Source organism: Lissotriton helveticus, chromosome 9 (genome assembly GCF_964261635.1).
Source record: "Lissotriton helveticus chromosome 9, aLisHel1.1, whole genome shotgun sequence".
Classification (NCBI taxonomy): Eukaryota; Metazoa; Chordata; class Amphibia; order Caudata; family Salamandridae; genus Lissotriton; species Lissotriton helveticus.
Genome location: NC_136070.1, coordinates 344,576,334 through 344,589,001, shown reverse-complemented (window position 1 = coordinate 344,589,001; position 12,668 = coordinate 344,576,334). Strand labels below are relative to the sequence as shown.

The following is a 12,668-nucleotide window of genomic DNA, read 5'->3' as shown; positions in this document are numbered from 1 at the left end:
AGAATAAATCCATACAACAGCAATGCAGAGACAGGTCGCTGGGCGTTCAGCCACTCTATAATACCATCATTTGTAGGATGCGGATAGGCCCTCATCACGTTAACTTTAGGAGACACTCAAATAGAAAATGCACAGACTAGTATTCAGCTATAGATCTGCAACAGTATGGGTGGCATCGAAAGCCTGCTAGACAGGACTTCACACCTCCTGTCAGGTGGAATTCTATCTAGGGATGATCTTTTTCAATGTTCTTATACACTTTTGTACAGCGTTGCACTGTGAACTGGAAGGAAGGTGGTGTGGGTGATGTGTGCTGCTAAATAAAAGCCATGAGCGCACAAGGAAACGAAATGTAATGCACTTTTAAAAATGTGCATCAATTATTATTATAGATTACTGTATTCATGTTTTGGAGCTCAAAATGAATTATCACCATTCATTTTATCTTCTGCATCAATAAATCATCTTCTTGAGATGGGCAGCTCCAATGTCATAAAAACCTATTGAAAGCAACTGATTTTCATGCATTGGAGTAAGGGTCTAATTTTTAAATAAAAATTGTCTATGATCAAAGCCACCCATGCACCTGAATCGCAATGAGCCACAATCTAATTGGAGGGCAGCAAATCACCTGAACCCAATGAAAAAAGGAAAGTAAGAGCCCCACCAAGCATCAATAGAACCTTGCGATAGAAAATAATCACTTAGCTCCTAAGCGTGTTCTTATAAAGTTTAGAATGAAAAAAGAACATGATGCACTGATCACTGACGTGAAGTTAGTTAGTACGAGTGGAGAATGCTGAAGGATATCTACCTACACATGAAAGTGAAGTGGACCAGAGTTGTAAAGTATACAAGGAAATAAGCAGCAAGACTGCCAAGGAAGTGAACTAGCAATGTAACGTGCATACTATATCTAAATTTACTCTGTACAGAAAAGGGGTAAAGAGCGAAAACAGTGACGGTCGAGTTACGTCAAATTCTGATCTCTACACTGTTGAAGAAAATCCATTGAAAATCCATTTAGCGGGTATCTTGAAAATAGACCAATGACTGGAAAGAAATACCACCTGGAGAAAAAGAGAAGCAGCCAAAAAAGGTTTCTGCACACATAAGGTGATAGACCAATCTCAATTAGACTACAAGCCCTTAAGTAGATATTAAACACTAGGGTCCTTATTTATGAACGCCTTGCGCCGCCGGTGCGTCACTTTTAAAATGGAGAAAAGTGACGCATCGGCGGCGCAAGGCCTTCATAAATAAGGCCCAAGATGTCAGGTCCGCCTCCATAGTCTTTTTCCATTAAGAAAGCTATGCGGGCAAAGAGCCTCAAATGACACCGCTTAGCAGCAAGAAAAAACCTGAATTACTGAATTACTAACTGTTAGTAAGTGCTATAAACAAATCAAACTTAACATCAAACAGACTATATGATAAGTAATAGGGAGCCAATTGGAAGCTAAAATCCCCTTCAGGGGACTAGTTGCTGTTGCTGTCTGAAGCGTTTCTTCTACATGTTCAAAGCAGCATGCAGGAAACTGTTTTCATCACTACTAGAAGTGCCAGAAACTCCCGAATCTCACACATGCCCTATAGGGAGAAGGCGAACAAAGCAAACCTGGTATATTAGAAAGAGGTGAAACTGAGCTACAAGGCCCTGCTTCAAAGGAAACTACTGGCTTTTAAATTCCCTGTTGTGAAAGGGCTCCACAAACACCTGCTGAGAGATCCTTATCCAGTATCTAAGCTTTTAAGAGTACCATCTCTGTCTGGCCATGGTGTGAGTAAAAAGAAAAGAAATACTGCCCCTAAATGCTGTCCCTAAGCAGGTTTCACGAATCCGTACATTCTTTAAGCTTTTGCATCAACACCAAGGGCTGCCAGAGTAGCGGCACCAAGGCACGCGCATACAATGTATTATTTGCCCATTAAATGCATCAACAGGCTTTGATGGCTTTTGCATTTTTAGGTGAATATTGCCACACCAAAATAAGACTAAATAAATCATAACAATACAGTGGTAATGTGGCAATTTATCAATATTTCTATTCGGCTGAAAATGAGAAAACGGGCACTTTAAACAGGCAAGAGGAATGGAACTGGATCAGGTGGTCAAGAGTTAATTATTACCAATGTGCTCTCTCCATGGTACTGAAAAATCCAGCTTGGCAAAGCAAGTCTTTGTTTGTTCCAGTCAAGAAAACTGTTACCATATGAACATAATATGTGAGACTTTAGTCAGCCTAAATATCCATTTACCCAAGAAACCTTTATATCAAAAGAGCATTGCACAAGTTAATGTAGCCAAATGGGATTATAAACTAGGTTTGTTAGAGAGTTGCATTCCTATCTATTTATTATTTAATGCCCCCCAACGTGTTGCTCTTCTAAAACAGCCCACTGCTTGTCAGGCAAAAACTTTCTTGTTGAGTGTTTTTTTCATGTAGTAAACCTCTTCAATTAAGTTGGATGCTTTGGGGGGCGTGGCTTGGCGCCGTAGGTGATGGCGGCGCCTGAGTGAAGCTCCGCCGAGGCACCGGGAGTCTTCCCTTCCTTTCCGCGATGTTCCTGTTCTGAAGCCTCCTACTGATGTTGGAACATCCTTGCAGTACTGCGGCACTCTTGGCGGCCTTTTTACAGCGACGGTGAAGGAGTTAATCGCCGCTTCGCAGCCACGGACGTTCCGGTGAGCGCAGCCGCCATTTTAGGTATCCAGTCCTGGAGCGGCTTTATCGCGGAGACGACTTTAAGTCTTCGTCCAGCCTTCAAGTGTGCGCTATTCATCATCCGGACCGCACATGCAACTCCTCACGACCCAGTCTTGCTGCTGTCTTTCGTCAGCGCTCAATACCTGAGGTAAAATTTTTCGCTCATACAGAACGTCCGCCATCTTAAGAGCTCCACACTCTTTTCCCATATGTTGGACTATTTTTATTTATACCTCACAATTTGCCTTTTCACGCTTAATATTTACTATGGTGCTTTCTGGAATGTTTTTTTGCATACATTCTCGCTCCATTGTAAGCAGGGATGGTAGATTGCGTACTATCCTTACCAGCTAATTTATTTTTGTGGGATTTGCCTCAATGACGCAACAGCTTCCTTTTTACCTATTTTTCTGCTGAGTCCTGTTTTGGTGATTTGTCCTTATTATTGGTCTGCCTGACCTTCATTTCTGTTTCGAAATCACTTGACTGTCAACGTGGTTTGTGGATACGCTATGTGAGGTGCTTGGCTGCACATCTCCGCCATCTTGTTGTTTACTTTTCTTGATTGGCTCCTCATCACTGGGGTCGTTTTCAGCCTTTTTCCTTGCCACTACCAATTGACATTTATTTTTTGTTTCTCTGCTCCTTTCCATGGGAAAACAGCAACTCATGTCTCGCTCTTCTTTCAAAGCATCTACAAAGGTGGCTTTTATCAAGAACTCCAAAGTCTTTTCTGCTCTCTCCCAATTAGAGGACTCTCTTTCACCTTCAGGTTCGGAGGAACTAATGGAAACGCCATCACCTACCACATTGGGGAAAACAACCACCAAGCGGGTAAAGAAAAATCCTCTTTCTCCGCCCAAGTCACCATCTCCTGTATCAATGGAGCTGCTATTGGAAGAAATACGCTCCTTTCGTCCTTTTCTCGAGGAAATTGGATCACTCCGCCCTTTTATGGAGGAGACTAATGCCAAGCTTCAAGTCCTCACGGACAATTGGTCTCAACTTGACACGAGAGTCTCTTCGGTGGAACACTCTGTTGCATCTTTTCAGGAATCACAAGCCAAAGTTACACATTTGTCTTCACAAGTCGGATCTCTGCAAAAGCAGGTGGAGGAGTTGGAAAATAGAGGCAGGCGTAATAATCTTCGCATTTACGGCCTCGCAGAAAATCTTGAAGGGTCAGACCTGATTGCTTTTTTCAAATCCTTCCTTCCTAAATTGCTCCATCTACCGCAGGATACATCTCTCAACATCCAACGTGCACATCGTTTGGGCCGCCTACCTACATCCCTCTCCATGTCTCAAAGGCCTAGGGGTGTCATCCTCTACTTCTTGGAATATACTGATCTTTTGAAAGTTCTTGCAGCGGCAAAGGCTCTTCCCAAATTGACATGGCTTGATTCCCAGCTTTACTTCGCTCAGGATTATGCCAAAGCCACTGCCAACCGTAGGAAAGCTTTCCTCAGTATGAGAGGGGTCCTTCGCGACATGGGTGCCCGATATGGTTTATATCATCCATGTCTGTTCAAGGTTACATATAACAACAAAACCACCACCTATGAAGATCCGGTGAGGTTGCAGAGTTTCATCAATGCTCATCGTACTTCTACGATGGATACCTCCGGTCCTTCATCGTCTTCTCCTGGTTGATTCTTCATACTGCACGCCTGTCTGGAGACTTACGTTCTTTTATTGCTGTGTTGTTGTTCGCCTCATGTTTTAGGCTCATCACTTGATTATGTTACTCTTTTTTGAGTCTTACTCATAAGTTCTGTTGTTATGGCTTCCCCTTGTTTTTGATGTTTCATGTTTTTTATGACGTTTCATGTTTACTTGCTTGCTTTTCTTCCTTTTCCATTTTACGATGTTCCCCATTATGTCCGTTCCCTCACTTTCATTTTTTGATCTTGTTTTCTATTTTATATTACTTTCTCAGCTTTACCCCGTATTTGTTTCCACAGGAACTCATTGATACGTGATGACATCTCCCTGGTTCCTCGCCCGGTTCTCCTCAGTTGTGTTGCCTTCCCTACCTGGCTCCTTCCCCCCTCATCTTCTTCTCATGTTCTCCCTTAATAGGTATGTTTTCCTCACGTTTTTTGTCCCATTTTTGTTCCTTGTCCTACTTCACTTCCTTTTCCTTCATCAACACGCTCCTGTTTTCCATTACGATGATGTTCTTTTATCCTCAAGTCTTACTTACTCCTTGCCTACTTTAATTCCTTTTTCTTGCTTCCTACTCTCTTCTTCCATCAACTTCCCTTTCTTTTCTCTCACTTTTTACTTACCGTTCTTTTACTTTTCTGATTCTACTCTCTTCTTTTCTTTCTCCTTGTTATTTCTGGAACGCATTGCTCAGTTCATTTATGCTTTTATTTGTACACTATGTCTTTGAATTTGGTTTCATGGAATGTTAAGGGTATTAATTCACCTGTTAAGCGGCAACGTATTTTATCTCACTTAGCTAAGTTGAATACTGATATTGCATTTCTTCAAGAAACCCACCTATCGGACACAGAATCTGATAAACTCAAAAGAGGTTGGGTGGGTGATGTCTTCTTTTCACAGGGCGATGGAAAACGTAATGGTGTTGCTATTCTTTGCCGCAAATCACTCCCTTTGTTAGTTCTTTCTCAAGAATCTGATACCAATGGTAGATGGACGCATGTCAGACTATCACTTAGAGGTGTTCCAATCTCTCTCCTTAATGTCTATGGTCCCACGACAGGTGACCCCCTTTTTTGGGCTGACCTCTCTCCTCGTATCACTCAATTTATGGATGATAATTTCATTCTTGCAGGTGATTGCAATCACCCTTTTGACCCTTTTTTGGATAGGAAATCTGATGCTACTTATATTCCCACAAGGCCCCACAAATTGTTCACCCAAGCTATTTCGCAACATAAGCTCATTGACTCTTGGCGCTTATGTAACCCAACTTTGCAAGAGTTTACTTTTTACTCCCCCCACCATCGTTCTCAGTCACGGCTTGATTATATTTTTGTTTCGCATGCTCTCTCTCAAACTTTGCAGGCGGCGGAAATTGGTCCAATTTTACTTTCGGATCATGCCCCTGTTCTGATTAGTCTTGAAGTTTTACCCAAAACTGAGGGTCCTAAGAGATGGCGTTTTAATAATACTCTCCTTCTGGACCCCAATTTTTCTGCTTCTTTTTCTGCCTTTTTTGATGAATTCTTCCTGTTTAATGATGTCCCACCTATTTCGAAACATACCCTCTGGGATGCATTTAAAGCAGCTGCACGTGATTTAATTATTAACTTTGTTGCAAAAAAACGTAGATCTGCCCGTCAACTCACCAAAACCCTCCTTCAGGATATTAAGAGACTGGAACACGCCTATTTTACCTCACACTCCTCGGATAGTCTGACATCTCTAGTTGCTGCCAAACTTAAATTTAATGAAAAATCTACTGAAGATGCTTCTTTATATTTGCTTAAGTCTAGTGCCAAATTTTATGGTGGTCGGAACAAAGCCGGGAAGATTCTTGCTAATTATTTAAAGGTCAAACAAAATAAAATAAACATTGATTCGATATATGATGATGATGCCCATTTACATCATAAAGATGCTGACATTCTTGCTACTTTTTCACATTTCTATGAGTCCCTATACACCTCAGATACACCTTCCTCCCCTCAGACTCTCACTCACTTTTTTTCTACCATTCAAGTCCCTCCTTCTTTTCCTCTTGATCTCTCTTCCTTAGAATCTGATGTCTCGCAAAAAGAGCTACTTGCTGCCCTCAACCGTTTAAAACTGAACAAAGCACCTGGTCCTGACGGTTTCACTGTCGAGTTTTATCTTCATTTTTCCAAGCTTCTTATTCCAAAACTCCAATCCCTTCTCCATTCTTTTGTTGATTTGGGTAACTCTTCCGGTACTTTTTCCGATGCCCATATTTGTTTAATTCCCAAACCAGGGAAGGATGTCCAATACTGTAAGAATTACAGACCTATTTCCCTAGTCAACATAGATTACAAAATTTTTGCCAAATTATTAGCACTTAGATTGGACCATCTGCTCCCTGATCTGCTCGGAGATGAACAATCAGGTTTTGTTAAAGGTCGTTATATTACAGATAATACTAGACTCTTATTCAACATCCTGACTAAATCCTCGCATCTCCAATCTCCTCTCGCAGCCATTGCCTTGGATGCTGAAAAGGCATTTGACAGGGTAGAATGGCCTTACCTTTTCCACACCCTTAACTGGTTTGGTTTTGGCCCTAAATTTACTTCCCTAGTTTCGCTGTTATACTCTCACCCACGTGCTGCAGTTTTCGCAAATGGCCAAGTCTCTTCTTACTTTGATCTCGGTCGAGGTGTCCGCCAAGGTTGTCCTCTTTCGCCCTTCCTTTTCAACCTGGCCCTAGAACCTTTTTTGTCTAAACTCTGTCAAAACCCTAATATTCATGGCTTTCATTATAATGACCTTTCCATTAAATTGGCTGCTTACGCAGATGACATTTTACTATTCATCTCTATCCCTACTGTCTCTATCCCCGCTTTTTTATCGGAAGTGCAACATTACTCCTCAGTCTCCGGCTATAAGCTTAATAATGATAAGTGCGAAATTCTACCTTTGACAAAGTTCACTTTTAAAAATGATTTTCTTGCCTCAAATTTTACTTGGAGTCCTTCCAATATCAAATATTTAGGTTTACATATTACTCCCTCGATCCCTGATACAGTCTCCCTTTGTTTAACCAAATGTATCCAGAAATTATCTGATCTCACTGCTCGATGGCACCCTCTTTACTTGTCCTGGTGGGGTCGCCTAGATACGATCAAAATGATGCTTTCCCCTGTTATTCTGTATACCCTATCTAATCTTCCCGTTGCTATTCCAGCTAAATTCATCAAAAAAATCAATTAAATTCTCTCATCCTTTCTTTGGAGTAAGAATAAACCCAGAATGTCTTTGGCTCGGCTCATTCGTCCTATTTCTGAGGGTGGAGTTAATTTTCCAGATTTTTCTGCTTATCACAAGGCCTTTCTGTTACGTCAATCCTCTTTCTGGTTACAAAACCCTGACTCTCCCTGTCCCTTATGGACCAAGGTAGAGCGCCTCTTTCTCTCCCCTTTCTCTTTTGCCGAATGTATCTCCTTTTCACGTAAGCCTGCCTCCCTTCTCACTCCTATACATAAGCTAACTCTTAAACTTCTCCTATCCTCCAACCCTCCGCCTCCCGTCTGCATTGCTGATTTCCTCTCCTCTACTATTTGGCATAACAAATATCTTTTAATTCGAAGTAGGCCTGTACTTTGGAAATCTTGGAGAACTAAAGGGTTGCTTTGGATCTCACAATTGTTCTCCAACTCCGTCTTCCTACCTTTTCACGCCCTTCGTCTCACTTTTCAACTACCTCTCTCTTCTCATCCCCAATATCTCCTTCTTAAGGCATCAGTTCTGGACACATATAATAAACTTCCCCACTCTCGCCCTCCTGCATCCATTCCTGATCCTCTCACTCACCTCCACTCTACCTTGCTTACCTTTCCAAAAGCCGCACACCTATACAAACATCTTCATTCGCGCCCTCTCCCTAGACTCAAAAACAAAGTAGAGGAGCAGTGGGAGAATGACCTTTCCTTATCCTGGCCTATCTCCACTTGGGATAAGATCTGGTCGAAAATTCGCAAATCCTCTAGAGCTGCCTCCCTAACGCAATCCCTTTTCTTCATTTATAACCGTTTACTTCACACTCCCTCCTCCCTTCATAAACGTTTTCCCACCACACCAGATACTTGTTGGTCATGTGCCTCCCCGAATGCTACTTTGTTTCACATGTTGTTCCTTTGCAAGAATGTTCATGCCTTCTGGTTACAAGTATGGGCTCAACTCAATGTTATTTTTTCAACTACTATTCCATTTTCACACGCTCATATTTTTCTAGGAAGCCTTTCTCCATGTTGGGAACATACTGATCTTAATGTTCGAATTGTTGATTTATTGTTAGCGGTTGCCTTTCAGCAAATCACGGTCAATTGGAAATCTACGTCAAATATTACGTTTAAGGCCTGGTGGTATAATGTGTGTCATAACCATAGACTTGATACTGCCTTTGTTTTTCCTCCACAATTGGCTATTAAACGTGCTGAGTTATGGCTTCCTATCACCTCATATTTAGATAATTGTACTGCCCGTTCCTTCCGTCCTAGTCCTGCTCAGCAGGAAGTCCCTAAACCCCCCTGATACCCTTCACATTTCTTTTTGTTAGCTAATTCAATTCACTGCATTGTTATACTTGCATTTTATTATATTGCATATTTCTTGTATTTTTTATTCCTGATTTTCCATGATTCATTTTTATACCATGTATTAATTATTTACCAGTATATTGCTCCTATATTCTTTTATTATTTCATCATCGTATATTGCCCCTTCCCTTCTACCCTCCTTTTTCTTTCCCCTACAGTACCTGTTCATTTTTTGTACTTTTACCCTGCATTTCTTTCAATAAAAATTCTTTAAACTGAAAAAAAAAGTTGGATGCTTTGGATTGTAAATTAGCTGCTGAGTAAGAGTGTAGTGTTTTTTTTTAAATTTTAATAAAGCACTATGTAATAGGTGACAGTAATAGTTGATATGACATTTGATGGCTCTTTCCCAGGTGCACGGAGCTCCCCTTTGGTATTCGTTAACACTTCACCCTAGAGCATGGCCCAATCTGCTTACAGTCCGGAAGTAATTTAAAGCTGGTTCTTCACTTCTCAGTTGTGACCTCCCTTTTTCAATTAAGAAAGCCAATGTGGGCCATTGGACAGGGTCAGAAGACTCTATTTTTGCATGATAGTGTGCTTTATAAAAAAAACAAATTATATTAGCAATACCTAATTTTTATTGGGCGCCTAATATCCTCCATTTTTGCTATTTTTTAAATGCTGTAAGTTACTGGTTACCTGTAGGCTGAACTAGCCCTGCTGAAAGTCAGACTTTTGACCTGCAGGTATCAACAGATCACAGCAACAGCGCTTTATTTGCTTCCATGTAATGACACCGGGGTTGGTTGTTATGAAAAATTTCATCTTTCACTGCTAATCTGAGATCCTGATCCACAGACCCAGTCTCTCGTGACATTCAGAGGTAGAGATGGCATATATTGCTGTGATAAATTCACCATGAAGCCTGACTTTTATCTTTCATAAGCGTCGATTGGGGATGAAGAAAAAATGTGTCCAATAAGAGTGACTTGGAAGTTGGCTTTGACAATGTGGTGACCACTCACAATGGCTTAATTTGCATATCCAAACATTGGTAGTGGCTATTCCCACACTCATTGAACTTCTAAACTAATGTTTACTTCATGTAGTAAAAGTGGTGGCGTGAGTATAAGAAAGTGCCCCCAAACAGCGCTATATTAACCGAGGGTTGAATTAAAAGGTTTTTCTTCAGAAAGTAAAATGTTTTCCATGTGAAGGAAACTTGACAAAAATGTGTTGATACATGTTCACCATATCCCTACCACTGCAAATGTTCCTATCTCTGAACAACCAACAGTTGTAGGGTTAAGGCTATGTGAATGTGAAGGGAAACCAGTGTAACCTGTCTGCTGCCTGAACATGTAAGGTAACTGGCCAGAATGAGCCTGTGAGATTTGCTTGTCCAGTGTCTAGGGCGTGAGAATGTGAGTTCAATTCAACTTTAAATTTTTCCACCCTTCTCCTTCCAAGTTGATTCGTCAGTCATGTGGCTAAGTCCAGGGTGGAAAAATGAAATGAATTTGGGTGCAGAAGGCACGAAAGATCCTTCATACATTTTGAAAAATTAAAGGCAAGATGAAATTGCACATGTTGATTTTTTAACTATCTTGGTGATGGCTAGGCGCACAGCGGCGGTTTGGTTATAAAGTTTTAGATCAGAATTGAAAAGGTTGGGTGCTCCACCAGGTAGCGTAAACGTCCAAGTACGCTTAAAGTATGAATGCTTGGTTGCGCACAAACCTCGTGAGTGCGTCCCTGGGCTTGGGCACACCTTTTGGTTCGTCACACAGGACAGACTCCGTAAAGGTTTGTTTAATGATTTAATCAATGTTTTCGAGTTTCATAAATTCATTTATACATGACATTCATTGGATGAATATTTCATTTCATATCCTTATTTCATGATATCCAGTTCATGTTTAAATCAAAAAAACGCTCCGATGCATTTCGGGCATGGCCCTTTTTCGAGGAGCTCTTGTTCAACTAAGATCTTCTGCCATTGGCCTCCAGATGCCTTCTGGAGCACTGGAGGTGGGATGGTCTGCAGGAAGATACAAATAGCTGGCCCCGCCCGGCGGCTCCAGTGCTGAACTATCACACCTATGACGTTTCGCATAGCCAGTGGTGGGAGAAGATACTCCTCTCTTGTCATTTGATACTTCTGCCACTACATTTACTAATCCTGGTGTTGGGGCTTAAGAGTGCAGTAGGAAAAACTAGGAAGAACACAAAGTAAAGAGGCCTTCATGGGTCAGGTTTACTTCTACAGTTTCCTCATTGCTCTTCTCCTAGCCCTTCAGCATCATACTGGAGGCAGTTGTGAGGCTAACAATGGCAAAAGCCTCAATCCTGTGATGCCACCAGCAGTCAAATAGTATGTGAAATAATGTCCACTATCACTAGCATTTCAGTGTTGAGAGATGTGGTGCCACAGAACTGACTTTTAAATATCAACGTGTAACAGTATTGTATAAAAGTTATTGACATGAACAATATTGTCAAGGTAAGTGGTTGGTTTGTAACTTATTTTTATGGTTTTAGGCAATTCATATTCGAATTATGTCTTCAAATGTAAAATGTTTCTTGAGGAGCAAGGTGCAATGTTTTCTTAAGTAGATATCTCTCAACCCGGTTGGAATTGCATTGAGATGTGTATTATCACCCTACCACTTTCAAAGATCACTAACTCCCATTGTTCATGGATGCTTTATATATTCAGCCGCTTTACAAGTTGGCCATCCACTGACCATTAGCCCCTTCCTTCACCCAACATCTTTGCCCCCAGACATCAACATTTTTCAGCTATGGAATTCCTTCGTTATTGTAGAACATCTCATCCTAACAGACGCGACCTCACCAGGTACAATGCTCATACAAAACTTCTATTGCTTAATTCCTGTATTAATCTAATAACTAAACCTGAGACCTAATGAGATTCATGCAACATCTCATCTGCACAGATGTTTGGAAAGGAAGTTTGTGGTGTATTATGCCCACAATTGATCAGTGGATTTGTAATGGAAGAAAGAACACATACCTGCCCCGCAAATATTCCACAGACCCCAATAATGCACAGAATGTTGAAGACAGCTGAGCCCACAATGGTTCCCACTCCTACATCCCCATGTGTGATGAAGACACCTGGAAAGAGAGGGAAAGTGCAGGTCATTTCAGTTGTCAGGAAAAAATCAGACAGGTACAGGCGCCTCTAGCCCATTTACTTCACTACCTGAGGAAAACGCCGGGTGCTTGTACATCTCATACACTACATTTTCACTCAAACATTGCTACTCGCTAGTGAAATGTTATGTAAAATGCATACACATGAGAATGTGCCTACAGTATAAAGACTCTTGAACATACATTATATATGACCAAAAGAGAGCAAACGAAATTCCTTGTGTGCTAAGTTTGCACAATCTTAGTACACAAAGCCCTTGTAGACTATTTCCCCAATGTAATTTCGCAAAATCATAGGCATGAGGACTGAGGGCCATATGTATCATTTAAAATTGCGATTGCAAATGCCGACATGCACAGAATTTCGGCGTTTACGATCGCAATTGGGCTTAGTGGTATGTATGAATGAAAAACTGCCTCGCTAAATAAGGAATCGCTAAATTTGTGATTCCCTATTTTGCGATTGCATTTAAAGAATCGCAAATTGCGATTCCTTAAATGCAATGTAAGAAGCACAGAGAAAGTGCAATTTGGCCTCAAGGAATCGCAAATT

General features: G+C 41.1%; 1 protein-coding gene across 1 annotated transcript in view; it reads right to left on the bottom strand.

Annotated features, from left to right (window-relative positions):
- Nucleotides 1-12,668, bottom strand: part of SLC24A4 (solute carrier family 24 member 4) — a 578,300-nt gene that overhangs the window by 169,960 nt on the left and 395,672 nt on the right. Inside the window, exon 6 of the mRNA XM_078662057.1 lies at nucleotides 11,973-12,076. Coding sequence (XP_078518183.1) covers nucleotides 11,973-12,076 — 104 coding nt within the window. The remainder of the gene's footprint in view (nucleotides 1-11,972; nucleotides 12,077-12,668) is intronic.